The sequence below is a fragment of the Camelus bactrianus genome, chromosome 9 (assembly GCF_048773025.1).
Source record: "Camelus bactrianus isolate YW-2024 breed Bactrian camel chromosome 9, ASM4877302v1, whole genome shotgun sequence".
Classification (NCBI taxonomy): Eukaryota; Metazoa; Chordata; class Mammalia; order Artiodactyla; family Camelidae; genus Camelus; species Camelus bactrianus.
Genome location: NC_133547.1, coordinates 7102959 through 7130779, shown reverse-complemented (window position 1 = coordinate 7130779; position 27821 = coordinate 7102959). Strand labels below are relative to the sequence as shown.

The window sequence follows — 27821 nt, the reverse complement described above, 5'->3', positions numbered from 1 at the left end:
GCCGTGGGGTCTCTGTCTCCCTCTTCCTGGGTTTCTTTCCATCTCCCTCTTTCTGTCCAACTTTCTCATTTCTCTTATCTCTCCCACCTCCCTTCGTCTATCTCTGCATCTCTCCTGCCTCTCACTCCCTATTTTTCACTCCGTCTTATCTCTCTCGGCCTCGTCTCCCTGTCTCTGTTCCTCTGAGCCTCTCTATCCCTATTTCTCCTTCCATCTCTCTCGTTATCCCTTGTCACTCTCTCCCTGACCATCTCTCTGAGGCGGTTTTCGTCTCTTCCTATCTTCTGGGTCTCTCTCTGCTCTTCTGATCCCATCTCTGTGGGTCTTTATCCCATCTGTCCTTTTTTATTGTCCTCCCCCTTCCTACCTTGTCTCTTCTCGCTGCCTCTGTTTCTCCTCTGTCCTCATTACCCACCTCCACTCTTCCTGTGTCTCTGTCTACCTCTGTACCTGTCTGTGTCTCTCCCTCTATCACGCCAACCTTTCTCCTCCCTATCTCTGCGTCTCTCCCTCCTTGTATCTCTCTCTGTTATCTTGTCTCCCTGTCTCTGTCTTTCCACCTCTGCGTCTCTCATTTGTGCCTCTGCTCCTGCTGTCTCTTCGTCTCTCTGCCCCACCCTCCTCTGTGTCCCTCCGCGGGCGCCCGCGCGCTCAGAGGCCGCCCGGCAGGGCCCGCAGGCGATGCGCGGCGCCGGTGGCCCCCGCGGCCCTCGGGGCCCCGCTAAGATGCTGCTGCTGCTGGCGCTGGCCTGCGCCAGCCCGTTCCCGGAGGAGGTGCCGGGACCGGGCGGGGTCGGCGGGCCTGGCGGGGGTCCCGGCGGGGCGCGACCGCTCAACGTAGCGCTCGTGTTCTCGGGGCCCGCGTACGCGACCGAGGCGGCGCGCCTGGGCCCGGCCGTGGCGGCGGCCGTGCGCAGCCCGGGCCTGGACGTGCGGCCGGTGGCGCTGGTGCTCAACGGCTCGGACCCACGCAGCCTCGTGCTGCAGCTCTGCGACCTGCTGTCGGGGCTGCGCGTGCACGGCGTCGTCTTCGAGGACGACTCGCGCGCGCCCGCCGTCGCACCCATCCTCGACTTCCTGTCGGCGCAGACCTCGCTGCCCATCGTGGCCGTGCACGGCGGCGCCGCGCTCGTGCTCACGCCCAAGGTGCGCGCGACCCGCGGACGGGGCGGGGCCAGATGCAAGGGGGCGGGGCGGGGACCTCATGCGTGGGCGGGGCTGTAAGGGCGGGGCCAGTCCCGAGAGTCAGCAGTGGGGAAGCCGTGAGGACCGACGTAAGGGTCAGGCCTAGGTAAGAGGAGGGGCTGACTTGCAGTGGCGTGTCTAGAGTGAAAGGGGTCTGCCCAGGAATCACCTAGAAGCAGGGTCTGAGATGATCAGGGTATGAGAGTTGAGACACTGCGGGAGAAGTGAATCAGGGGAGGGGGTGGAATCTAGGAAAGAGGTGGGGCCGGCCGGCGAGGAACGGAGATTGGGAACTAGAAGGGTCAGGTCTGAGAGGGCGAGATGAGGGAGTGGTGGGCTCTAGGATCAGCGAGGGTGGAGTCAGTTGAAAAGCAATGAGGTTCAGAAAGGGGTGAGGTCTAGAGAGGAGGCGGGAGCCAGGAAAGAAGGGACTGGGACCAGTAAAGAGGGGTATCAAGTCCTGAGGGACAGAGAGGGGCCCGGCCAGCTGAGCATGGAGTCTAGAGGTCAACGTAGGACGGAGCCATCCGGCGAAAGGCGTCGTTAGCGAGAGGTGGGCTAGGGATGCGTAGCAGCAAGAAAGTGGGGCGAGGCCAGTCAAGGAAGGATTCAGTCAAGGAAGGGGCGGACTAGCTGGTGAAGGGAGAGGCCAGGGAGGGCAAGGCCTACGCTCTGTACTAAAAAGGCGGAGTCTAGAGAGGAAGACGGCGGGGAAGTGAGGTTTGGTTAGGGGTACCCAGCAGCAAGAATCCAGAACGTGGGCCTGGGAAGATGAAGGCCCATAGTGGAGGCAGGCCCAGCCAATGAGAGGTCAAAGCCAGGAGCCTGCGGGCAAGGCCGGGGCAGAGGTTGGAGCTGGCTGTGGCCTGGAAAGAGACCGGCCTCCCAAGAGCACAGAAGGGGCCAGCTGGAGTGGACGTCTGGCAGGGAAGGGCAGAATTTGAGCAAACCTGGTGTGCGGACTGAGAAGCAGAAAAGATCAGCTAAGAGGAGGTGTCTGAGAAGGGGCGGGGCCTAGTCAGAGGTGGAGCCAGTGTAACAGAAGTGGGACTCGCCCGAGGATGGGACCACCTGAGTGGGAGGAGCCTAAGTCTTCACCAGTTCCCTGCTGTGAGGGCAGGCTGCTTTGTGATCACTATTGCATGTTGGGACTCGTAGTTCTCTAATGTCCAGCGCTCTCTGGAAAAGACCTCTGTCCAACTTTCTTCTTCTCTTTGGTATGGGGTTGTCCAGATATTTGTAGGCAGATCACCTGCGACGTGAACTTATTACTGGCTGCCACCTCCATGGCATACAGAGAGACATGGTCCCTTGTGCCTGCACTGCTGCTGAGGAGTGTGTGTCTCTCTGTTTCATTGTCGGCTGGGCACTGTGGCCCGCTCAGTGCACACCCGTTGCCTTCTGGGAAATGTAGTCCCCTCGGTGTCTCTAAATGGAGGAAAGAGTAGTCCTCACAGCTCCATCTGTGCCCCCAGTGAATGCTGGGAACGTGGTCCCCTGAGCTCACCTCCACCTGCCAAGAGTGAAGGCCTCTCAGGTTTCCCATGGCATGCTGGGAGACCTCATCCTCTCAGAACAACTGCCCTAATTGGTGCGCGTATAACCGCATGCCTAGGGAGAAATTCCACTTGCTCATCTCATTGCATTACTGGAAGATTTATTGAGGACTGATTCTCTGCCAGGGCTGTTTTAGGCTGTGGAGAATACAGTTGTAAAAGGTTAAAAAAGGAAAAGAAAAAAAAAAAAAAAAGACCAGGTCCCCACAATTTTGGACCTTGCCTTTCTAATGAGGAGACAGGCAAAACAAGTAACAGAGAATGAAATCTGTCCTGGAGGAGAGGTAATGACCCAGGATGTGCTTTCAATAGATGGCAGTCAGGGGAGGCCTCCCTGAGAGGGTAAGGCTAAGCTGGATCTGAGGACTGAGGGAACGTGGCAGTGGCGGGGGGGGGGGGGGAGTCCAGCATGGAGGAGCTGGGGGAAAAGTGTCCCCGACAAAGCCAACTGGGAAGGGTAAAGCCCCTGAAGCCAGAGGGAACCTCAGGTGTTTGAGGAAGAGCAAAGAGGTGAAGGTGGCAGGTGATGAGGTCAGAGAGATAACAAGGGCCAGGTCATGTGGGGCCTCGTGGGCCCCAGCGAGGACTTTGGCTTTGACTCTGAGATAGAATAATTGGAAGGTTTTCAACCAAGGAGGGAGGTGATCCAATTAATATTTTGAAAGGATCGCTCTGGCTGCTATCTGGAGAATGAAAGTTGTGAGAAAGGAAGTAGAGATGGGTTAGGGAGCTGTTGTTGTCTAGGCAAGAGAGTGCTAACAAGGACGGCCGGGGCGGGGATGGTAGTTAGAAGTGAATAGCTGGGGTTGTGTTTTGGATAGAAAGCTGAGAAGCCTTGGAGATGGCCTAAATGCTAGCCTGAAGGCTGTCCAATAGAATTTTCTGCCACGATGAAGATGGTCTTCATCTGCTCTGTCAAGTCTGATAGCCGTTAGCCATGTGTGGCTGTTGAGCCCTCGACGTGTAGTTAGTACAACCAGGGAACTAAATTTTATTTAGCTTTAATTAATTTTAATTGGAATAGCCATGGGTGGTTAGTAGCTACCATATTGGAGAGCTCAGGAGACAGTATTTAAACCCATGGATTTGGATGAGATCACCAGGAAGAGAGGATAGAGAAGACTAGGGCACTCCCATGTTTAGATGCTGACTGAGAAAGAGTCCAGCAGAGGAAACAGAGAAGGAGGGGACAGGCAGGTAGGAGGAAAATCAGAGAAGGGCAAGTCTGCTTGGCAAAGCCTCTTCCAGTTGGGAGAGACAGTCCCTTCAGCATCCTCATTGCCTGCTGGGAGACATAGTCTCTCTCAGTGGATGCTGGGAACTGTAGTTCTTTCCAGGGATGCTGAGGGTGTTCATCATGGTCATGTTAGCTGCTGTAACAGAAAGAAAAGAACCCCAAGAATGTTGTTTCTCACTCATATAAAATCCAAACAGATGTTCCTGATAGGAGGTGGCTTTCCTCCAAGCGATGACTCAGGGACTCAGGGTACTCCGTCTTGTGGCTCTGTAACCCCCTGGGACTTCAGGGTTCTCCTCTGGGGCTGGTGAATCTGCCGTCAGACAGGGAAAAGTAAGGTGCCTGGGATGAGGAGAGTTTTTAGGGATGAGCCTAAAACTCAGTCACGTGGCTAAACTTAACCAAGGTCTAGCTCTGTGCCCCAGCAAAAATAGGCATCTCCTTTGGTGAACAGCTAGTCAGTCTGCCATGTCAAGAGCTGGGAGCTGCAAAGTTTGGCCATTGGGAGCCATGATGCCCTTATCAGTTGCTGGGAGATGAGGTCCCCTTTGGACCCTCCGGAAACTGTCAGCAGCTGAAGGTCCCTGATTGACTGCAGGGAGCTGCGGTCTCCACGTGAGGAGTCCTGACTTCCTCCGCTTTCCCTACAGGAGAAAGGTTCCACCTTCCTGCAGCTGGGCTCATCCACAGAACAGCAGCTTCAGGTCATCTTTGAGGTGCTGGAGGAATACGACTGGACGTCCTTTGTAGCCGTGACCACGCGTGCTCCCGGCCACCGGGCCTTTCTGTCCTACATCGAGGTGCTGACTGATGGCAGCATGGTGGGCTGGGAGCACCGCGGGGCATTGACCCTGGACCCTGGGGCTGGCGAGGCCGTGCTGGGTGCCCAGCTCCGCAGCGTCAGCGCCCAGATTCGCTTGCTCTTCTGCGCCCGCGAGGAGGCGGAGCCCGTGTTCCGGGCAGCAGAGGAGGCTGGCCTCACTGGGCCTGGCTACGTCTGGTTCATGGTGGGGCCCCAGCTGGCTGGAGGAGGGGGCTCGGGCGCCCCTGGGGAGCCCCTTCTTCTGCCAGGAGGCGCCCCACTGCCTGCGGGGCTGTTTGCAGTGCGCTCGGCAGGCTGGCGGGATGACCTGGCCCGGCGTGTGGCAGCTGGCGTGGCCGTCGTGGCCAGAGGTGCCCAAGCCCTGCTGCGTGACTATGGCTTCCTGCCCGAACTTGGCCATGACTGTCGTGCCCAAAACCGCACCCACCGAGGGGAGAGTCTACACAGGTGAGTGGGGCTGGGGTGGGAGGGCCGTGAGAAGACTCCAGGGCCTGACTACCTGGGATACTCACTGCCTGCATGGCCTCAAATGGTTCACATCCTCTCTCAGAGCCTCAGTCTTATTTTCTGTAAAATGGGTGTCATCGGGTCTCCTTTCTGGGGTTAAATCAGATTATCTGGGGGGAAAAAGCACCTGAGATACAGTGAGTGTCTGACTCCGTGATTTTAGGATGCACATCTTTGCAGAGTTGAATGTCTTTGTCTTATAGTTGATAGCTTATCATGGTTTCACGGGCAGCACTTTTTTTCCTTTGGGGTCCAGAAAAATAGTGACACATCTTCCAGTTGACAGCATCTTAGATTTGATTAAATACCGCAGTTAGAGTAGGAACTGAACTTCAGTAACCAAAAACCCCAGCAATCCAATGTCCCAAACAAGGCAGAAGTTTGTTCCTCTCTGACTTAACAATCCAGAGATGCGAGGTCCAGGTTATCAGGAGACTCAGGTCTCTTCCACTTTGTTGCTCTGTTATCTCCTTTCTGCACAGTCAAAGCTGGGTCCTAGAGCACATCTAAATTCTAGCTCAGGAGAAGGGGAAAGAGAGGAAGAGGAGAGCAAGCAATTTCCTTTAGGGCCAGTGAGCCAGAAGAGACAAGTCTTACATCCCATTGGTGAGAACGTAGTCACTTGACAGGGCTGACTTATTGCTTGTTTACAGCCACATCCATGCAGATTGGCTCGATGTCGATTCTGATTGGCTAGTGTCTATGCTGTACCGATTGTTACAGTTTGAATATTACCCTGCCCATGGCCTGGGCTAGCTGCAAGGGAGACTGGGGAATGTTGGCTCTAGCTGGACAGGTGTGTGCCAGCTTACACACTATTGTTTGAGAAGAGGACAATGGAGTTTGGTGGGAAACAGCATCTCCACTCTAGGAAGCTTTGGGAGTGAGAACTTGATGAGTTTGGTGATAGAACAGTGGGTGGAGAGATCTTTCATCCTGAAATAAGGATGAGCTTAGCTTGGGAAGAGGTGACGGGTGGGGAAGAATAGCCTAAGGGAGGAGAATTGAGAAATGGTGAGTTGGAAATCAGGATCCAGGGGCAAGAGGGTGAAAACAGCATCCCTCGTTCATAAATACTTACTAAGCGCCCGCTAGGAACGAGGGCTCCTGCTGAGCTCTGGGAACAGAGAGATGAATAAGGCTGTAGACTTCTCTTTAAAGAACACAGGGTCCTGTAGGGGTAGCGGACAGGGATGGGATAATGACAACGCAGCACGACACTTGCAATGATGGAGGTTGCACGGGCTTTGTGGGAGCACTGGGGAGAGTACAGCTAAGCCAGGACATTTTTGGTTGCAAGAAGCAGAGTCTCATTCAAGTTTCCTCAGGGAAAAAGGGGTTTATGGGAAAGATAAACATGCACAGAAACTCAGACATCAAGAATTGAGGCCAAACCTGGGGACCAGCTACTCTTTCAAATCTTTCTGATTCGCTCTGCTTCTCACCCCACCCCTTGCTCTCTCTCTCTCCCTCTCCGTCATCTCTGTCATTATCACCATCTCCATCATCATCACCATCATCATTTCCATCATCATCTCCATCATCATCACCATCATCATTTCCATCATCATCTCCATCATCATCACCATCTCCATCACCACCTCCATCTCTAGCTCATGCTTGCCACTCCCAGAGGCTGTCCAGTTCTTCTCTTACCACTACTTACCCAGAATTTCTGCTCCCTCATAATACACATTATGTCAGCCCATCCTGTCCACCACCCATCCCTCCAAATCTCACAGCTAACTCCCTCCCAGGAGAGAAAATTGTATTGGCCCCAATCAACCTTCCAAACTAGGCAAGGCAAGTCATGAGTCAGCCTGTGGAGACAGGGAGGTTTCCAGGAGGAAGAGCTATCTAAGCTGAGACCTGAAGGATGCATTGCTCATTCATTCACTGAAAAGCCCTTTATCAAGAGTCTCCTATGTGCCAAGGGTATAATGTTGAACAAGGCCCCCACTCTCACAGACCTTACAATTTCACAGGCAAGGCAGTGAACAAGAAAAGAAAGAAAAAATATCAGCAGGTAATAACTTCTGAGATGAAAATAAAGCAGGTAGAACATGATAAGAAATGCTAATGGGGCTAGGTTAGGTGAGGTTGTCAGGAAAGGCCTCTCCGAGCAGGTGAAATTTGGAGGTTAAAAAAAAATTGGATAAGGAGAAAGAGCCAACTATCAGAAGAGCTGAGTGAAGAGAAGAGACAGCGAACAACAGGGGCAAAGGCCCTGGGGCTGGAATCACCTGCTTGGGAGCCAGTGTTTCTGGAGCACAGTAGGCAAGTGGGCAGGGGATAACTCGGGGATGGAGTGTCACCCAGGACCCAGATCACACAGGTCAGTTCGGCCAGGTTAGGAGTTTAGATTTGATTATAAGAGCAGTTGGGGGTCCACCAGAAATAGATATTTCAGGCAGGGGGAAGAGCATTGTGCACAAGCCCGGAGGGGAGAAAACCTTGGGCAGGCTGGTGGGCCCATGATAGCTCGGGGTGGATGAAGGCAGGAGAATAAGGGGTTGGAGGGGATGAGGCTGGGGAGATAGACGATGCCAGGTTGGGAGGCTGGGACTTTGTTCCAGGGCACTGGGGAGCCATGGATGGGCTGTGAGCAGAGGAAAGGTGGAGTAAGTTTGGGGTGTAGGAAGACCCCTCTAGGATGGGGTGGGGACAGACTGGAGGGGAGAGACTGGAGGCTGGAGGCCAGATAGTCCAGGCTGGGGTGGTGGTTCAGGAGGGCTGAGGGGATAGAGAGGAGGGGATGGGGCAGAGACATCCCAGAGGCAGAAAGAATGGGGCTTGGGGAACTAACGGTCTGGATGGGGTATAGCGAGGGGGCAAGGATGGCAGCTGAGGGTCTGGCTTAGTGCCCAGGGCAATGCAGCAGGCACAATACAGGGTGCCATTGTAAAGATACCTGTCCAGAGAGTCCAGGGACACACCTAGGGCTTCTTTCCAGAAGGAGGCACACATGAGCTAAGATTGGAACACCTAAGACACCTAAGAACTGATCAGGATGAGGAGGGACAGAATAAGCACCTAGAAAGGCCTAGAGATAGGCAAGCACTTGGTATGTTTGGGAGACACCTTGCATTCAGTGCTAGTGGGGCACAAAAAGGGCTTGGGTGGAAAGAGTTTGAGGGTGGGAAGTGATCAGAGATGGGGCAGCAGAGGCAGACAGAGCCCCTAGAACCTCAAACCCAGGCTGGGGGGCTGGGGGGCACTGGGCTGCCTAGGGAGAGTGCCTAGCGGAGAAGAGGTGTACTGGGGTATTCAAGAACTTGGAGGAGAGATTTTGAACTGGGGGCTGGGGTGGATCAGTAGAAAGGGGGCTTTCTCTGCCTGCAGCTGCCAAGGGCCAGGCCAGGTCCCCATTTGTCCCCTCCCTTCCTCCCGGGCAGGTACTTCATGAACATTACCTGGGATAACCGGGATTATTCCTTCAATGAAGACGGCTTCCTGGTGAACCCCTCCCTGGTAGTCATCTCCCTCACCAGAGACAGGACTTGGGAGGTGGTGAGTCCCAGCCCCGACCTCAGGCAGGGGAGAGGGGCTGGACTCCTGGGTCCTGGCAGAGGTGGGCTCTGGCCTCCGAGGGAGGAAGGGGCTGGGAGCTTGGACTTTTAGGTCATAAGGGGAAAAACTGGGAATCCCAGACTCCTGGGTCTGCAGGAGGAAAGGACTTCTGGGTCCTTCTGAGGGGAGGGGGATGAGGCCCAGACTCTTGGATCTCAGGGAGAAGGAGCTGGGAGTTCAGGGCTCTGAGGAAGGAGGGCCATGAAGATCAGAACATTCTGGAAAGTCCCCTCAGGAAGCCTGAATCCCCTGCTCTTGGCTAAGGTGGGCAGCTGGGAGCAGCAGACTCTCCGCCTCAAGTACCCGCTGTGGTCCCGCTACGGCCGCTTCCTGCAGCCGGTGGATGACACGCAGCACCTCACGGTGGCCACGCTGGAGGAGAGGCCCTTCGTCATTGTGGAGCCCGCCGACCCCATCAGTGGCACTTGCATCCGAGATTCCGTCCCCTGCCGGAGCCAGCTCAACCGCACCCACAGGTGACAGCCCGGGATCCAGCAGTTGCCGCTTGAAAACTTTCCCTTGAAGCCCAGTCGTGCTGGTCCCAGCCCCCTCCTCCCTTGGGACCCAGAATTCACAAAGCCCTCCAGCTTGGTGACCTTGGACAAGTCACGGAACTCCTTTGTGCTTCAGTTTCCCCAGAAAGCAGTACCCACCATAGTTTTAGCTACTGCTTGTCCCTCCCTCCATAAGGCAGGCGAGGGTCCCCAACGTCCCCAAGCCTGCTCGCTCCCCGCAGCCCTCCGCCGGACGCCCCCCGCCCCGAAAAGCGGTGCTGCAAGGGCTTCTGCATCGACATTCTGAAGCGGCTGGCGCAGACCATCGGCTTCAGCTATGACCTCTACCTGGTCACGAACGGCAAGCATGGGAAGAAGATCGACGGCGTCTGGAACGGCATGATCGGGGAGGTGAGGTGGGCAGGGACAGGGCGGGGACTGTGCCAGGACAGGCTGGGGGGCGGAGTCGGGGCCCAGTCTGGGCTGGGTCCAGGCGCAGGTGTCAAGAGGCAGGTCTGAGGGGGCGGGACCAGGAGGGGAGAACTGAGACCGGAGGGGTGTGGCCAAAGGTGGGAGCGACTAGATTTTAAGGGGCGGGGCCACGATAAGGACCTGCCTTAGCGGAGGGGCGTGGCCAGGAGGAGGGGCCTACAGATGGAGGAGGCGGGGATAGGAGGTGGAGCTACTCGGAGAAGGGGGCGGGGCCGGGAAGATGGATCCCCAAACCTTCAGAGGCTTGATTGGGGAGCAGGACACGGCCCGAGGCCAGTTCTTCCCACTGCTGTTCTTGACTCTCACCGCCAGCTTTCCTGCCCCACTCTGCCTGCATCCCGCTCATCCACGCCACCAACCTCCTAGCTCTTTCTCTCACCCTGTCACTGGTTTCCTGGGGCCCGTCTTTGCCCGCCGCCAGCCTCTATCCTATTCCAGACAGCCTGGTTCCCTCACTCCCTCCTCGCATTCACCCTAGGTGTTCTACCAGCGCGCAGACATGGCCATTGGTTCTCTCACCATCAATGAGGAGCGATCCGAGATCGTGGATTTCTCCGTTCCCTTCGTGGAGACGGGCATCAGCGTCATGGTGGCGCGTAGCAATGGCACTGTGTCCCCCTCAGCCTTCCTCGGTGAGCCGGGGCCCCGGGATGGCAAGGCAGGGACGGTATTGCCTGTACCGGCAGGGTGACTTTGGTGAAGTGACATCACTTCTAGGCCTCAGTTCCCTAATCTGTAGAATGGGAGAAGTAATTTCCCCCACCAGAAGCAATTTTACCATGAAACTAAGAAAGGAGTTTCAGGAGCCTTCTCTTACAAGCCTTTCTTTCAGAGGCTTCTCTTACAGCCTCTACAAGGCCCTGTACCTGGTCTTGTATTCACAATTTTGTATTACTTTTTCTTAAAGAGAACCCTCCACATTGTATAAGCAGTAGGCCCCACAAAACCCATTTTCCCCTATGAGATGAGGAACAGATTAGCATGGGAACAGCACATGGTAAATGCTTAATTCACCCATCAGTGTTAACTGAGCAGCTACTATGTGCCAGGCTCTGAGCTGCACACAAAACCCTGCCCTCTAAGAGCTCTCAGCTGGCCTCAGGGGGGAGACTGAAAAAAAATGTCTTAAAGGGATACACGGACAAGATCATTTCAGATGGTGGTAAATACTATGAGAAATTAAGGCGGGGGATGAGGTGGAGAGGAATAGGATTGGTGCTGCCATGGGTGGACAGGCAGTCCTACATAAATCTGTCTGGAAAAGCATTCCAGGCAGAGGGGACAGTCAAGGCAAAGGCCCCAAGTTGGGAACGTTTGTGATGTATTTGTGAAATATGGGGAGACTTGTGTGACTCCTGGCAGGGGGCAGTGAGTGAGCATGAGAGGGGTGGGCAGTGAGGGCCAAGAGGCAATCGGTTAGCATATCACACAGGGCCTTGGTCACTTTCATAGGAAGGTTGGGTTTTAATCTTATTGCAATGACAAGACTTTTAGCTACAGATGGTGGTGCAGGGATATACTATCAGATTTAGGCTTTTAAAATATCCCACTGGCAGCTCTGCTGCGGCAGGGGGCCTGTGAGAAGGCTACTGCAGAGGTCCGTGCAGAGTGAGGATGGGGTGCGGGATACAAAGATGGCAGTGTGGGTGAGACAAGTAAACAGGCTTAGGATGCAGTGGAAAGCTGACATCCGATGGGGTTGGTGGCTTTGCAATGGATTGAGTAGAGATCTTATTTACTGAGCTTGGAGAAGACAAAAGGCAAAGTGTATATCAGGCCAAGGGCAGCATCAGCAGTTCATGTCCATTCACTCTTTTTCTCTGAAGTCTGAGCAAAGCTCCTGGGGGATGGGGAGGGGCTGGGAGGAAAGGGACATCCCTTCCTTGGTGTTTGGTTTTCTGTATATTTCCCCAGTGATGTCTCTGGTGGCCTCCTCTTTGCACCAAGGTCTCTGCAGGGCACCCAGAGACACACCACGTGGGGCCCCTGCCTTCAGCAAGGGAGTGACAAGGTCATGTTTATGCCCCACCACGTGGCCTAGTGGAGGTGACAGGCATGTCCCCAGATGCTGCAGTGACAGTCCAGGGTAATGACCCTGCTGTGACAGGGGCAGCCCTGGCTGCTTGCACTTGGCCCAGGAGGTCAAATCCTGGGTACTGATCTCAAGGATGGTGACTTGGGTTTATGGTCAGTGAACTCCTGGAGGCAGTGTGAGGAGGGGAATGCACGAACTCGAATTTGTCTGATAGACAGGTCAGGGTGGTGCCTCTGGCAGGGGAGCTATTGAGAAGGGCGCAGAGAGGGTGTGGCTTGCTCGGGAACTGTGAGTCCCAGGTGGTTAAAGCAATGGGTTCTTGAGAGAATGATGAGGCCAGAGAAGGGGTTGGAAGCCAGGCTGAGGGATGGGGATTTTGTCCTGTGGGTACTGGGGAGCCATGGAGGGCTGTGAGCAGGGGAGAGGTCAGGTCATCTCTGGGTGTAGAAAGAGCCTCTTATGGCTGTGGTGGGGGAAGGGCTGGAGAGGAGAGAATGGGGAGATGGTCTGGGGGGACAGGATGAGGCCTGAGCTGTGTTGGCAGAGAGAATGGAGAGGAAAGGCCAAGGTAGGGGGTGGGGGGAGGCCAGGAGGATGGGGCTGGGAACTGACAGGATGCTGGGGAGGGGGAAGGAGAAAGGGGGTGAGGATGGCAAACGATGGTGGGGAGGGGTGCAGGAAATCTGAATCTTGATTGGATGGGTAGTGAAGTTCCCAGGATGGGGAGCCTGGGAGTCGATGCTGGGATCAGAGTGGGACGAGGTGGGGGGCAGGTTATAGCTTAGTGGTAGAGCGTGTGCTTAGCATGCAGGAGGTCCTGAGTTCAATCCCCAGTACCTCCATTAAAAATAAATGAATAAACCGAATTACCATCCTCCCCCCGCTCCCCGAGAATCAGGTCTGGGGCTCGGGAATCATATTTAGGATCTAGTTTCTATTTGGTTGTTGAAATCACAGAAATGGTTGCAATGACTGTCTTTGAGAGAGACTGTCCCCTCAGGGGTCTGGGTGGGCAGTGAGTTTGTCCACAAGATGGGGAACCTGGGAAGGGGGCAGAGTAGGACAAGGCCAGATGATCTCAGCTGTACTTTGTTCGCATGTCTGTGGGCCCCCAATCCTTGGCTTGGCTGAGTCATAACCAGACACCCCCTTGCCCCCAGAGCCCTACAGCCCTGCCGTGTGGGTGATGATGTTTGTCATGTGCCTCACTGTGGTCGCTGTCACTGTTTTCATCTTTGAGTACCTCAGTCCCGTCGGCTACAACCGCAGCCTGGCCACGGGCAAACGTGAGTCCGTCCCCTTTCTCCATCACCCTACCTCGAGTGCCTGGACCATAGTAGAACTACATTTCCCAAAAGCCCCTGGGAGAGAGCTATGGCCTCTTGAGGTGGCAGAGGCCTCAGGGCCCACTGGGAATTGTAGTTCTTTCTGCTCCCTCATTGAGCAGAAGGGATTTGGGGTCCATGACCCCCTCCTGGCCCCCTGCAGGCCCTGGTGGCTCAACTTTCACTATTGGGAAATCCATCTGGCTGCTCTGGGCCCTGGTGTTCAATAACTCGGTACCTGTGGAGAACCCCCGGGGGACCACCAGCAAAATCATGGTGCTGGTGTGGGCTTTCTTCGCCGTCATCTTCCTCGCCAGCTACACAGCCAACCTGGCCGCCTTCATGATCCAGGAGGAGTATGTGGACACCGTGTCTGGGCTCAGTGACCGAAAGGTGTGTGTGTTTGGGGAGGGAGGGAATTGGCTGGGGTTGGAGGTGGCAGAGCTTGGCAAGTGGGAGGTCAGAGGGGGATTCCTGAGAGTCTCTTTCCAGAAAGAATGGTAGAATGGAATATTCTGGAGGAAAAAGGTTATGTTAAACAATGAACTATTTAAACATTCCAAGGAGAAGAGAATGTCCCCAAATGTTCTAGGGGCAGTAGTACCTAATGGGATATTCTAGACCAGTGCTCTCTCAAACTGTGATGAAGGACTAATTTTTCCAATTTCTAATCCAGCAGAGACAAATGCTCTTGCAAAATAAAACAGAAAGGAATAGCTGAAAAAATAAAATAAAATTTAAAACAAAGACATGCAAAATTCAAACCCCAATTTTTATTTTTTAGGTTCAACAGACATAAAATTACTCTGTCAAATAGCTTTAAATGTTCACTCCCTCAGTTTCTGTACTAAACTCATCACGGATCGCAGTTTGTTCAGGGACCAGTGATCTGTACAGCACATTTTAAGACTAATGTGGTTAACTGGGTGTCATGAACTATTAGAAAGTTGAGAAACCAATTCAATGGATGACAACGAGCATTTTTTTAAATAACATAGAGTAGAAAATATGTTTGCATCTTCTGTAAGTTTTATGAAACTTTAGTTTTAGTCATATATACACCTGACATTGAGCCAGCACATACCTGTCTGGCTATGTCTGTTGTTAAAATAGTGACCTATTTCTGCATAGGCTGGTAACTAGCAACTGCCCGCGGTCCCCCACCACACCAGCCCCCACACCTGGGACAGCTTATGATCCGGCAAGTTAAGGGTCGATGCCCAGCACATCAGGGCCCACTGGGACCCTTCTGGAGCTTTGTTGCTGGTGTCTTTTCTTTTCTTCTCTTTTCTGTTCTTTGCCAGTGTCTTTTCTGATTGGACCATGATCAAGCCATGCTGGGTGTTAAATATTTTAATATTTCACCTGATTGTGGGTGCACGTGTATATGTGTACATGCCTGCATACATGTGTACAAATACCTGCGGGTGTATGTGCTGGGTGAAGAGTAGTGCTTACTACTCTGGGTAACAGTGAGCAAGTTTGAGAAACATTTCTGGACTGGGGTGTCTGCCAGTTGGCGAGTGTCCCCCAGAATCAAGGTTGAGGGAATCCTCGACCCAGATGCCCTCCAGTGGGGGGTGCCCTAATAACTCCCCATTCTGCCCCAGTTTCAGCGGCCCCAGGAGCAGTACCCACCCCTGAAGTTTGGGACGGTGCCCAACGGGTCCACAGAGAAGAACATCCGTAGCAACTACCCCGACATGCACAGCTACATGGTGCGCTACAACCAGCCCCGCGTAGAGGAAGCGCTCACTCAGCTCAAGGCAGGGTCAGCGCAGACGGGGGGCCGGGAGGGCGAGGGGGGGCTGTGGGGGCTCTGAGGAGGCTTGGAGATGGCAAGGGGTCAGGGATTGTTCATCAGCCCAGGGTGGGTCAGTTGGAGGGCAGAGGTCATTGAGGGTGGGAATGAACTCCGCCTTCCAGGAGTAGGATTCTTATGATGTTTTCAGGCATCTAGTGTTATGGATTCTGGGGCCAGACTGCCAGGGTTTGGATCCTGGCTTTGTCCTTTCTTGGCTGTGTGACCTTGGGCAAGTTACTCAACCTCTCTGAGCCTCAGTTGCCTCCTTTGTAAAATGGGAATAAGAGAACCCACCTCATAAGTTTTTTATAAGAATTGTTGTAGTTATTATTACGAACTCTCCCCTCTCCCTCCTTATTATTTTGACACGTTCCCTCCAGCATGTTTTCTAGAGCAGAGCTGGGGAGCCACATATTCAATTTAAACATATGCAGTAGCCACACTAAAAGAAACAGGTAATATTAATTCTAATGGTGTATTGTCTTTAACCCAATAACTCCAAGATATTACCATTCAATATGTAAGGTAAAAATTAGTGAGATATTTCCATTTTTTGGCGAGGGACGGGGGGATATTTTGTACGTTATAATCACAGCACATCTCAGTTCAGACTCATCACGTTTCAAGAGCTCAAAACAGCCACAGTGGCTTGTAGCTACTGAATCGGGAGACCCAGGTCTACATCATCCAAACGCAAAAAGTTTCATAATGAACGTTATGAACATGAGACATGAAAGGACTCTGTCCACCTCCCCACCCCCACTAGGACTTTTTTACTTCCTTACTCACCCCTAGTGTATCCTCCCCAGCCAGCCAGCTGACTCATCTCTCCCCCTTTCCCTCCTCAACCCCCCTCCAGGAAGGCCCCTGGGAATTCCAGATCCGCTCCCTCTTTTCTGCAAAGTAGGGCGGCTTTCCCTGATGGCTCTGTTCACCCATCCCTACTTCTCCAGCACAAAGCGCCCATCTTTGGGAGGCAGGGGAATTGCCCTCCTCTTTTACTTCTACAGGCGTCCCTCACATTCCCAGTCTATTTCATTCTCATGATTGGAAAACAAGAATTCCAAGACTCGGGGAGGGCTAAGACCCCATGTCCCAAATCTCCTTGGTTCCTGAGTTTTGGAGAGCAGTGAGAGTGTGGCCAGCAAGGGAGACACATGCCCCATCTCAAAACATGAACCCAAATCTACCCTGTCTCTGAGTTTAGAGAACAAGGGATATCTGTATTTTTCTTTCCATCCAAATATCAGCCACAATCCCAGTCCTTCATAAGTAAAAATAGCTCGAGGCTTCATCCTGTGCTTTTTTATATTGATTTTTTTTTAGCTATAACAGGGGGCGGAGGGTAGAGCTCAGTGGTAGAGCTCATGCTTAGGTCCTGGATTCAATTCCCAGTACCTCCATTAACATAAACAAACAAACAGAACTAATTTCCTCCCCCAACCCAAAAAATTAATTAAAAAAGAGATATAACAACATACACAGATCTTAAGTGTGAAGTTCATCCATCATCTATACCTTCAGGTGAGCACACCCAGATTCAGGTATAGAAAATTTCCAGTTCCCCTCTGCCCCTCTAATCACCATAGCTTATCCCTGGAAATTAGTTTTGCCTGGTTTTGAGTATCACATAAACAAAAGCAAATAGTATATCTCATAGTTTTTGTGTCTAGCTTGCTTTGCCCAACACTACGACCAGGTTTGGTCATTACCGCATTCCACTGGGTACACCATTGTGGAAATATATCAGAATTCTTCCATTCTATTGTTGGCAAACATTTGGGTTGTTTCCAAGGTTTGGCTGTGGTGAAGAGTCTACTATGAACAGTCTTGTACAAGTGTTTGGAGGACGTACACCTTCATTTTTCTTGGGCAAATTCCCACGGGTAGAAATGCTGGCTCATAGGGAGGTGTGTGTTCAGCTTCCAAAGATAGTGCCAGACATTTTCCTAAGTGGTTGTACCAATTTATCCTCTCCTCCGTGGTGTAGGAAAGTTCCATCTGTCCCATATCTTTGCCAAGGTTTGGTGTCATTCTCGTATCTTTTTCATTTGTTATAGTGTTTATTATACATCAAGTTCTGTTCAAACTCTTCATTATTCGTTTTCTGGGGCTGACAAAACTGCACCATCCCACAGCTCTGGGGGCTGGAAGTCCTCCTGGTTCCTTCTGAGGTCTGTAAGGAGAGGATCTGTCCCAGGTTTCCCTTCTTGGCTTCACAGATGGCCCTCTTCTTCCTGTGTCTTTTCACATCTTCCTCCCTTTGTGCATGTCTCTGTATCCAAACTCCCTTTTTCTTTGGAGGGGGTAGGGATGGGTAATTAGGTTTATTTATTTATCTTTTTTTTTTTAATTGAGATACTGGGGATTGAACCCAGGACCTCCTGCATGCTAAGCATGCACTTTACCATCTGAGCTATACCCTCCCCACACACGCACACTCCCCCCTTTTTTTAATAAGAACACCATTCCTATTGGATTAGGGTCTACCCTAATAATGCCATTTTAACTTAATCACCACTGTAAAAGACCCGATCTCCAACTAAGATCATATTCTGAGGCACTGGGGTAGGACTTCAATATGTGAATGTTGGGGAATGCAGTTCAACCCATAACACTTTGTAGGTGAATATTATCATTCCCATTTTATAGATGAGGAGACTGAGGCTCAACAAGATCCTAGAGTTATGGAAAGGCAGAGCTGGGATCTGAGCCCTGGCAGTCTGAGCCTAAGCCTAACCTCCCAACAACTACCCTACATTAACGTCACTCACACAGTGAGAAACCCGGAGTCACCCTCCTTGAGCCCCTCCCCAGAAGCTTTGTGGATTCACAAAGGATGCCCCTGTACCTCACTGACACCACTTGCTCGGATTTCCTGCTTTTGCTGAATTTGTTTTCTCCCCAATATTCCTTTTTACATTTTTCCCTAATATTCAGTTCAATTTTTACCAGAGTTGTACATCCACATAGTTTGGAGAGTCAAATACTAGATTGTTTAAACGACGAAAACCACCAACAGTCATCCCCCATCTGCCTATCCTCTGTGTCTCCCACCCTAGAGGAATCTGCTTTCACCTCATTTATTGTATCATTTTTCTACTTATCTCTCTGTCTCTAAATATCATATTTCTATGGCAACCTCTTGACTTTTCAATTTTAGTTATTTTCCATTCACTTCTCACTGTGGAGGACACATAAACTCATACTCATTTAAATTACTCCAGCCTCCCACGTTGTGATTCTGGCTAGATGAATGTGCAGTGTTTACTTGTTATGACTGTATAAATGCTCCCATAGATGCCACAAGTAGTAAACCATGATTACTTTCCTCTCCTACACAATTCTTTAGTTTTTCCTGGAGTTAATATTGTCTTTTTGTTTTTTTCACTTGCACAGTAACTGAGTTTTCTTTGTGCTTGACTAATTCAAACCCAAATTCTCCACTAACTATATGAATCTCTCCTTTGCATATTCAGATGCATCAGGTACTCCATTCATTTCATCTCATGATAGAAGTTTCTCATGTGGCCTTCTGGCCTCCTCCATTCTGGTACATGTTCACCCTCTTGATCCCTTCACCAGCCGCCTGGTTTGCATCCTGTTGTATCCCAATTCTTATTCTTCCTGGGTTTTGCTCCTTTTTTCTTTTGAGCTTCCTAACAAAGGCACCTGGGAGATAACATTTTGGAGACATTGCATACAGATGTGAAAACATCTCTACTCTTAATGGGCCATCTGGCTGGGTATAAAATTCTGGGCTGGAAATCATTTTCCTTCAGAATTTTGAAGGCATCACTCCATTGTCTCTTCCTCCTCCTCCTCCTCCTTCTTTTTTTTTTTTTTAAGTGGGAGTAATTAGCTTTACTTATTTTTAGAGGAGGCTCTGGAGATTGAACCTAGGAACTCCTGCAAGTTAAGCATGCATTCTATCGCTTGAGCTATACCCTCCCCCCAGTCTTCTAATTCCAGTGTTACTGTTGAGAAATCCAAAGTCATTCTGATTCCTAAACCCGGTGTGTGACCTCTTTTTCTTTTCCTTGTCCTCAGTGTGCTGACAATGATCAGCAATGTGTCTTCATCTATTTGCATCACTGGACCTTTCGGTCATATCCTGAGGTCATTCATTCTGGGAAATTTTCTCGAATTCTTTCAATTACAATTTCCCTCCTCCTTTCACTTCTCTGTTCTTTCTCTCTAGAGCTCTTATTAACCTGATATTGGGCTTCCTGGACTGTCCATTTCTTTTATTCTCTCTCTTATTTTTCCAACTGTTTGACTTTCTGTTCTCTCCCTGGGAGATTTTCTTAATATTATTTTCTACTCTTGCATTATGCTTTTTCATTTCTGCTAGTATATTTTTAATTTCTAAGAACTCTTTTTTGATCTCTGAATTTTTATTATATTTTGTAAATTTTATAGTATTATTCTGTAGTATCCTACTTTATAAATCCTATTTGTGGTTCAAAGTTACAGTATCTTTTTTAAAAAAAAAAATTTTAGAGGAAGGAGGTAATTAAATTTATTTATTTATTTATTTATTTATATTTTTTTTTAACAGAGGTACTGGGGATTGAACCTAGGACCTTGCGCATGCTAAGCATGCATCCTACCACTGAGCTATACCCTCCCCCACCAATGTTGCAGCATCTTGTCTTGTTTCTCTGATAATATTGATGATAGTGGTTGTTGTTGCTGTTGTTTTACATTTTCTCCTCTCTGCATAATCTGTTTCCCTCAAGTCCCCCCTCCCTCCTCTTTGTTTCGTTTTTATCTGTCTTGTCAGAGGCTTTATCTGATGGCCAGTAATCTTTGGTAGTCTGTTCATATTTGGGAGTAGGGGTCCAAAACTCTGGAAGTGGTGGGCCTGAGAGCATTTGAGCAGGGTTGTAGACTATGAACTTCACTGTAGGATGCTCTGTCTGGACCACTTTTGTTGGGGAATTCCCAATGTCAGTATTTTTCAGTGTCTTTTCCTGGGTTGGTCATATATATATATGTACATATATGTATGCATATAAATATATGTTTTTAATTTATAGAGGACCAAAGAAGAAAACAAATTATGAATCATGATCTCCCTGACAAAATACCCCTAATGATTTGAACGTTAAAAGGCATTCATTCATTCACTCATTCATCCAATAAATGTTTATTAAGGTCTTGCACCAGGCGCTGGGCTAAGCACTGAGGGTAAAGCAGTGAGCACATCAAATCTCTGCTGTCCTGGTGCTTCCATTCTAGCCTGGAAGACGGACACATGTGTGTCTAGAGCAGCCCTCTCCAATAGCTCTTTCTGTGGAATATTCTAGATCTGTGAGGTCCAATATGGCTGCCAACAGCACGTGATCACTTGAAATGTGGTTGGTATGACTAAGGGACTGAATTAATCTTAATTAAAATTTGAATTCAAATAGCTACCTGTGGCTAGTGGTTACCACCGTGGACAACACTAGAAAATTCCATCCTTTTAAAAAAAAAAGAAAGAAAGAAAGAAAGAAAATCCCATCCTTACAGAGAATTACGAGGGAATCGGCAGCCTCCCATGGCTTTGGCTGGCTCACACGCCAAACGTGGGCTTACCCTACCGCTGAGGGCAAGCAACCTCCCAGGAAGAAAAAGGAAATGCGTCTCTTAAAAAGAAATAAAGAAACACAGCTTCTCCTCCCAGGCTGTTCTAGAAGCCCATTCTGTGAGGGAAGTTCAATTTCTCACTCTCAGAGAAGGGGCAAAAGAGGAAACATGAGGTCCCCTTTCCCTAAAGTCAGCATTATTTTTCATCCCTTTCAGATCAATTAAACCATGTAGGCACACACGTCATCACTCACTCCTTACCAAAGGCACACACTGTTCTCTTGCTTATTCCGCGGAGGAAAACCTCTTGGCATCTTTTCCATATTAATGAGATCTTACCCTTCAGCACCAGTGACCGGTCCACAGAATGCTCCCCTTGAGCCAGCCTGAATTCATTCATTCGACCCCTTTCTATTAAGCACCTGTTGTGTGCCAGGAGCTGTTCCTGACCCTGCGAAGTGAACCACACAAACAAGGTCTGCTCCCTCATGGAACTTAAACTGCGTCAGTGGGACAGAGGGGAGATGAATGGTAAATGTATTAACTAAGAATATTTTATAGTTACAAGGAGGTAATTGCTATGGACAAAAACAGGACAGAGTGAATGAGTTTGGGAGACCTTGGAAGGAGGCTACAGGCTGCAGTATTAAATAGGTTCTCAGGAAGGTGTGTGTGTGTGTGTGTTTTTTTTTCTTCACTTTTTGACCCATGAGTTATTTTATTATTTTTTTTAATTGAAGTATAGTTAGTTTACAATGTTGTGTGAATTTCTGGTGTACAGCATAGTGATTCAGTTATACATACATATATACATATATATTCCTTTTCATGTTCTTTTTCGTTAGAGGCTATTACAGGATATTGAATATAGTTTCCTGTGCTAGATAGTAGGACCTTGCTGTTTATCTTCCCCAACCACACTTCTGCACACAGGAAGGTGTCTACTGAGCAACACTTGAAGGAGGGGAGGGGACCAGCCAGGCTGGTCTCTGGGGGAAGGATGATCCAGCAGAGGGAGCAGCCAGTGCAAAGGCCCTGAGGCAGGAGCATGTTGGCACCATTCAGGAACTGCATGACTGTGGCTGGAGCAGACTTAGTGAGGGACACATGTGTGGGAGATGAGGCAAGGAGGGACATGGGGGTGTTTGGTGGCACAGAGCCTCATATCATGAGTGAAGTGGACACCAGCGGAGGGCAGTGAGCTGGGGAGGGGCAGGAGCTGACAGGGCGGGAATTTTCATTTTTCCCAAACAAAGACTATAGGACATGGTTGAGTTTTACTAGAGATTTAGGGACAATGAGGGTATAGGAAGTAGAAGGTGGGGAGAGGGAGGCAGGCATTATATCCCAGAATCACACAAAGGATTACATTAAAAGCAGACTCTTTGATCCCCTCTACCTGAAAGTCCCATTCACCTTTCCACCACTGGAAGCCTTGACTTTTGGCTTTCTCTACATGCCTCTCAGGTCTCTCCACCCACATCTCTCCCTTGGGCCCCACCCCCCACCACACCGCAACCTCCATTTTATCCTAATCCCCAGCACCTCCCTCCCTCCTCCTTGGCCTGACTCTGGAAACTCCGAGTTCTTCCCGCTTAAACCCTGGGGAACAATTCACCTCTTGCCCTTAAGGGCATTTTCCTAAACAAAGAGACACCCGGAGAGAAATTACAGTTTGCCTACAAGGCAGCAGTGCCCGCAGGCAGTGCGGTATTTTTCTTGCCTATAGACCATGTAGGTTTCCAGATGTCAGCTGGGCTCTCCTGGCCTGTTAGGATCTGTAGAAAATGAATTCAAACCCCGTTCTCCAACCACAGGTGGTGAGTGCCCTCCCCACGTCTTCTGCTCATTCACTGGAGCTTTGAATTCTTTGTTCCACCCCAAGTTTTTGCTTCTGCTGGATCCATTCAATTTGGGGAATCCTCTCTCTGTCTCCCCATTTGAGGTGCAAGGACTAATTCTGTCCTTTTCCTTAATTTCTATGCAGCCAACTCTGCACCCACCGTGCACACGTGGCACAACACGTGGCACAACAAAACTCCAGGTGATGTATTCTTGTCAGGAAGAGCTTTTGCCGTCTCTTCAACCCAGAGTCCAGCCACATGCCTTGAAGTTCTCTTGTTTTCCTCAGACCTGTGCTGTCTGATACTATTTAAATTAATTAAAATTAAATACAATTTAAAGTTCCGTCCCTTGGTCACAATGGTCACATTTCAAGTGCTCAAGAGGCTGGTGGCTGTGCAGGCAGAACATTTCCATCCTCCCAGAATGTTCGTTTGGACAGTGCTGGACTAGACAAGACAGGGACCTCCCTCTTAGGACTAGTCTGGTGTCCACAGTTGAGATGACCAAAATTTCACCCCCAAAATGACTACGGAGCTATAGTCTATATAAGATTCCAGGACTAATTGTTTTTTTTTCTCATTAATACATTCTGGACATCTTCATGTGTCAGATCATAAGCACTTTTGAAAATAGAATAGTTCCACAGTGTGTAAGTTACAGATGTTTGGATTCCTTCCTTCCTTCTTTCATTTATTGTGCAGATATTTACAACCACCTTGTAGGTATCAGGACCTGCTGGGTCACAGCCTGGAATGTGATCATCTTGGACCCAGCTCTAGTGAGGCTTGTGGTCTAGGGGAAGAGGTTGCAATTAATGAAATCATCACAGAAATAAATGTCAAACGGCGGCAGTTGTGAAGGAAATGACATGTAGCAAGTGCCACCATGTATTCATCTGTGAGAACCACTCATTCCACATCCCTCCTTGTCTTCCCATTAAAGTGTAGAAATTAAAGCCTAGAGGAATACCCCAAGCCAATTAAGATGCGTGTCTGGTCCCGTGTTTCCCTGTCTGAATAATGGAGACAATAGTTTCTACCTCATAGGGATGTTCAGAGAATTGAGTTACTCTAGTAGATAGAACAATGCCTGGCACAATATAAGTCATCGTTAGCGTATTATTATTTGTACGATTCTGCTTTCTGAGCTTCAGTCCTCCTCTTTAAAATAGAGGAGTGTATAGGACCTTCTTTGGAAGGTTCCTGTGAGGACTGAACACGAAGTTATTTCATTGACAGTCACAGCTAACATTTCTCCTGTACTTACTTTGCTCCAAGGACTAGCTAACCTTTGCAATAACCTTGGAAGGGAGGTGTTGCTGCCATCCCCATTCTACAGATGTTTAAACTGAGGCACAGAGAGGTGCCTTGACTTGCTGAAAAGTTCACTACTTAGTGGGAATTGGGAGCAGTTGGAGGTTAGGAGTTAGAGGGATTCTGAGTTGGGCCACTCGGGCATCTGGGTGGGACTTACTCTGCCCCTCACGCCCCTGCCCACAGGAAGCTGGACGCCTTCATCTATGACGCGGCTGTGCTCAACTACATGGCCCGCAAGGATGAGGGCTGCAAGCTTGTTACCATCGGCTCCGGCAAGGTCTTTGCCACCACGGGCTATGGCATCGCCCTGCACAAGGGTTCCCGCTGGAAGCGACCCATCGACCTGGCACTGCTGCAGTTCCTGGGGGATGGTGCGGTTGCTGGCAGGGATGCCCACCCGGGAAGGGAGGGCAAGACCCCTGGGGCCTGGGGAAGGAGGGGATGAGACTCCCTTATCAGAGAGGAGGGTCCTCAGAGGGTGCCCAAGGAAGGTGACCGCCCATCCACCTTTCTTCAGATGAGATCGAGATGCTGGAGCGGCTGTGGCTCTCTGGGATCTGCCACAATGACAAAATCGAGGTCATGAGCAGCAAGCTGGACATCGACAACATGGCGGGCGTCTTCTACATGCTCCTGGTGGCCATGGGCCTCTCCCTGCTGGTCTTCGCCTGGGAGCACCTGGTGTACTGGCGCCTGCGGCATTGCCTGGGGCCCAGCCACCGCATGGATTTCCTGCTGGCCTTCTCCAGGGTATGGGGGAGAGAGGGAAGTGGAAGGGGAGGTGAGGGGATACAGGCAGGGATGCCTAGAATTGAAAGAGAAATGGGTGCGGGACAGGAGGGAGGGACCGAGGGAAGGCAGGTGGTCCAGAGCTTCCGGGGCTGACCCTGCTTCTCCCGCGCCCCTCGCAGGGCATGTACAGCTGCTGCAGCGCGGAGGCTGCCCCGCCGCCAGCCAAGCCCCCGCCGCCGCCGCAGCCGCTGCCCAGCCCAGCTTACCCCACGGCGCGGCCGGCGCCCGGGCCGGCGCCCTTCGTGCCCCGCGAGCGCGCAGCCGTGGACCGCTGGCGCCGCGCCAAAGGTGCAGGGCCGCCGGGGGGCGCGGGCTTGGCTGACGGCTTCCACCGCTACTACGGCCCCATCGAGCCGCAGGGCCTGGGCGTAGGTGAGGCGCGCTCAGCGCCCCGGGGCGCGACCGGGCGTCCGCTGTCCCCGCCGTCCGTGCAGCCCCCGCAGAAGCCACCTCCCTCCTACTTCGCCATCGTGCGCGACAAGGAGCCAGCGGAGCCCCCCGCTGGCGCCTTCACCGGCTTCCCGTCGCCGCCTGCGCCCCCTGCCGCGGCGGCCGCCGCCGTCGGGCCGCCTCTCTGCCGCCTGGCCTTCGAGGACGAGAGCCCCCCGGCGCCCACGCGCTGGCCGCGCTCCGACCCAGAGAGCCAGCCCCTGCTGGGGCCCGGCACGGGGGGCGCGGGCGGCGCGGGGGGCGCGGGCGGTGGAGCCCAGGCCGCGCCTCCCCCGTGCCGCGCCGCGCCGCCTCCCTGCCCTTACCTCGACCTCGAGCCGTCGCCGTCGGACTCAGAGGACTCGGAGAGCCTGGGCGGCGCGTCGCTGGGCGGCCTGGAGCCCTGGTGGTTCGCCGATTTCCCCTACCCGTATGCCGAGCGCCTCGGGCCGCCGCCGGGCCGCTACTGGTCGGTTGACAAGCTTGGGGGCTGGCGCGCCGGCAGCTGGGACTACCTGCCCCCGCGCAGCGGCCCCGCCGCCTGGCACTGTCGCCACTGCGCCAGCCTGGAGCTACTGCCGCCACCGCGCCATCTCAGCTGCTCGCACGACGGCCTGGACGGCGGCTGGTGGGCTCCACCGCCCCCGCCCTGGGCTGCGGGGCCCCCTCCCCGGCGCCGGGCCCGCTGCGGGTGCCCGCGGCCGCACCCTCACCGCCCGCGGGCCTCGCACCGGGCGCCCGCCGCTCCACACCACCACCGGCACCGGCGCTCCGCAGGGGGCTGGAACCTCCCGCCGCCCGCGCCCACCTCGCGATCGCTCGAGGACCTCAGCTCCTGCCCCCGTGCGGCTCCCGCGCGCAGGCTCACCGGGCCCTCCCGCCACTCGCGCAGATGCCCGCACGCCGCGCACTGGGGGCCGCCGCTGCCCGCCGCGCCCCACCGGAGACACCGGGGCGGGGACCTGGGTACCCGCCGGGGCTCAGCGCACTTCTCCAGCCTTGAGTCCGAGGTATGACGCGGCCCGGGGAGGGGGGCCCGCCGCCCCCTCGGTCAGCGCAGGCCACAGCCCGAGGAGGCTTGCGGGGTGGACAGGACCCGCGTGGTTTGGGAAGGAAGAAAATGGAACTGGCCGGACCCCGCCTGGAGCAGCGTCCTGCGCCCCTCTCTACGGGGGCGCCGTGAGCCGGAGGGGATCTGGTCCCCCAAATCTCACCCAGCTTGAGAGCGAGGGGGTGGGGGTCTCGGAGCCCACTGGACTTTTTTTTAAACCCGACAAGGGCTTTTTAACGTCACCAGATGGGGCGCGAGGTGGTGGGGGCCAAGCCATGCCCGCGCCCCACGCCCGCGCCCCACCCCCACGCCCGGGGCCGTGGCCCCCACATCACTGTGCAGCTCCCCGGCTCCAGCCACGCCTCCGGGGAAGCCCGTTTTTAATCTTTCATCCATCGGACTCAAAACTGTGAGACGAGTTCGCCAAACTGTGACCCCAGACCTTGGCCCCGCCACACAGAAACCCCTGACCCCAGACTGTGACTTCCGACCCCCTAAAAATGGTCATCCGACCCCAGACTGTGACCCCTGACCCCAAACTGTGACCCGAGCCCCAGACTGCCCCGACCAGACTGTGACCCTTGACGTCAAACCGTGACATCCCCTCCTCCTTTTCCACCCTCAGTAGCTTTTCCTTCTCTTGACCTAGGACACGCCCCCAACGGAAGCCCCGACTCCCTGCCCCAGAGTTGATCCCAACCTCCATCAGGCCAAAACTTCCCACTCTGTCACACATCACCAACAGCCCCAGGTGCCACGAACCACATCCTCTCCAAATCCAACCCTTATTTGTGACCCTTCAGTGATGACCCAGTAAGACCCCCAAAAGCCTTCTCTTCCCAGATCTCCAGCCGGGTCTGGAGCTGGGTTGTGGAGGGGAGGGTCTGGGAGTCCACAATCACCACCAACCTCCCTTCCCCCTCTCCTGTTCCACATTGCAGTGTTTGGAATAAACCACGTTTTTATGCCTCCTCAATCCAAGTGTGAGCTCCATGTCTGTCTCTTAGTCCCCTTCAAACTTCTCTGGAGGTACTCAAAACTGAGAAAAGTCCCACAGAGGAAGAGGGGACAGAAAAAGAATTTGAGCAAGAACAGAGACCCTGGAGGGAGGTGGGAGGTAAAGACCCAGAAACAGGTGGTGAGAAAAGACCCTGAGAAGGGGTGGGGGCGGAAAGAGAAGGGGGGACAGAGAGTTCAAGAAAGGCCTAGGCTCAAAACATTCTAGGATTGAGTCTAGGGTCCCATTTCTATGGCAACAGGCAACGAGGCTTGCTGGGTTCTTTATAGTCTGTTCATGCAAGCGAGGAGAGTGTCTGTTACATCCCAGCCAATCCACATATCTCTGATGCCGTTAACCTCACCAATGCGAATCTATTTCTAACATTTCATTACGCCAACCAGCCAAACCTCTGGTGCTGATGGGCGATAAAAAGAGCGGAAGCACTTATAATAGCTGCCCCCAGAGTGTGGACTTTCTGATTAAGTGCTTGCTGACCTTAGCTGCAGTGTGAACGCCTGGTTAGGCAACTGACTGCCCCTAGAGGGTAGATTCAACCGACTAATTTACATAGTATCATCCTGCCTACACTTAAGCATTTTGAAGTAAATTAAAGCCTTCATAACAAGGAGGGGAGAAGAAACAGGCTTTATGGGTCCTCGGGGAGCAGAAACCCAGTCTCCTAGCCAGTAAAAGCTCTTATTTGCATACACGAATAATTAAGTGGAAAGAAAGCACTGGGAGTCAAAGGTGGAAGATGGAGTCGGGGCTTGGAACGCCTCCAGTTGA

At 52.2% G+C, this 27821-nt stretch overlaps 1 protein-coding gene and 1 long non-coding RNA gene across 4 annotated transcripts; one reads left to right on the top strand and one right to left on the bottom strand.

Moving 5' to 3' along the window:
• Positions 1-139: 139 nt before the first annotated feature.
• On the top strand, positions 140-27821 carry GRIN2D (glutamate ionotropic receptor NMDA type subunit 2D). Of its 2 annotated transcripts, none has more exons than XM_074369308.1 (12): positions 140-1146; positions 4629-5248; positions 8704-8818; positions 9143-9354; positions 9615-9783; positions 10343-10496; positions 13060-13185; positions 13388-13617; positions 14835-14995; positions 23947-24134; positions 24281-24513; positions 24675-27821. In XM_074369308.1, the coding sequence occupies exons 1-12, from the start codon at positions 682-684 to the stop codon at positions 25998-26000; spliced, it is 3999 nt and encodes a 1332-aa protein (XP_074225409.1). In that variant the 5' UTR covers positions 140-681; the 3' UTR covers positions 26001-27821. The 2 variants fall into 2 exon arrangements, with proteins under 2 accessions (XP_074225409.1, XP_074225410.1); XM_074369309.1 differs by lacking the exon at positions 140-1146 and adding an exon at positions 1214-1291.
• Positions 20942-25446, bottom strand: LOC141578578 (uncharacterized). 2 transcript variants are annotated; one of them, XR_012508986.1, is made up of 4 exons: positions 25311-25446; positions 24271-24503; positions 23921-24124; positions 20942-23239 (listed from the first exon to the last, which is right to left on the bottom strand). It is a non-coding gene; the product is annotated as an uncharacterized LOC141578578 (long non-coding RNA). The 2 variants fall into 2 exon arrangements; XR_012508985.1 differs by having other exon boundaries at positions 24271-24568; positions 25311-25444.

Excerpts from the sequence above, each read along its gene's own strand:
- GRIN2D (XM_074369308.1), top strand. The coding sequence starts at position 682 with ATGCGCGGCGCCGGTGGCCCCCGCGGCCCTCGGGGCCCCGCTAAGATG. Across the intron at positions 13,618-14,834 it reads CTGGGCTCAGTGACCGAAAG|TTTCAGCGGCCCCAGGAGCA; the intron begins GTGTGTGTGTTT and ends ATTCTGCCCCAG. Across the intron at positions 24,514-24,674 it reads TCCTGCTGGCCTTCTCCAGG|GGCATGTACAGCTGCTGCAG; the intron begins GTATGGGGGAGA and ends CGCCCCTCGCAG.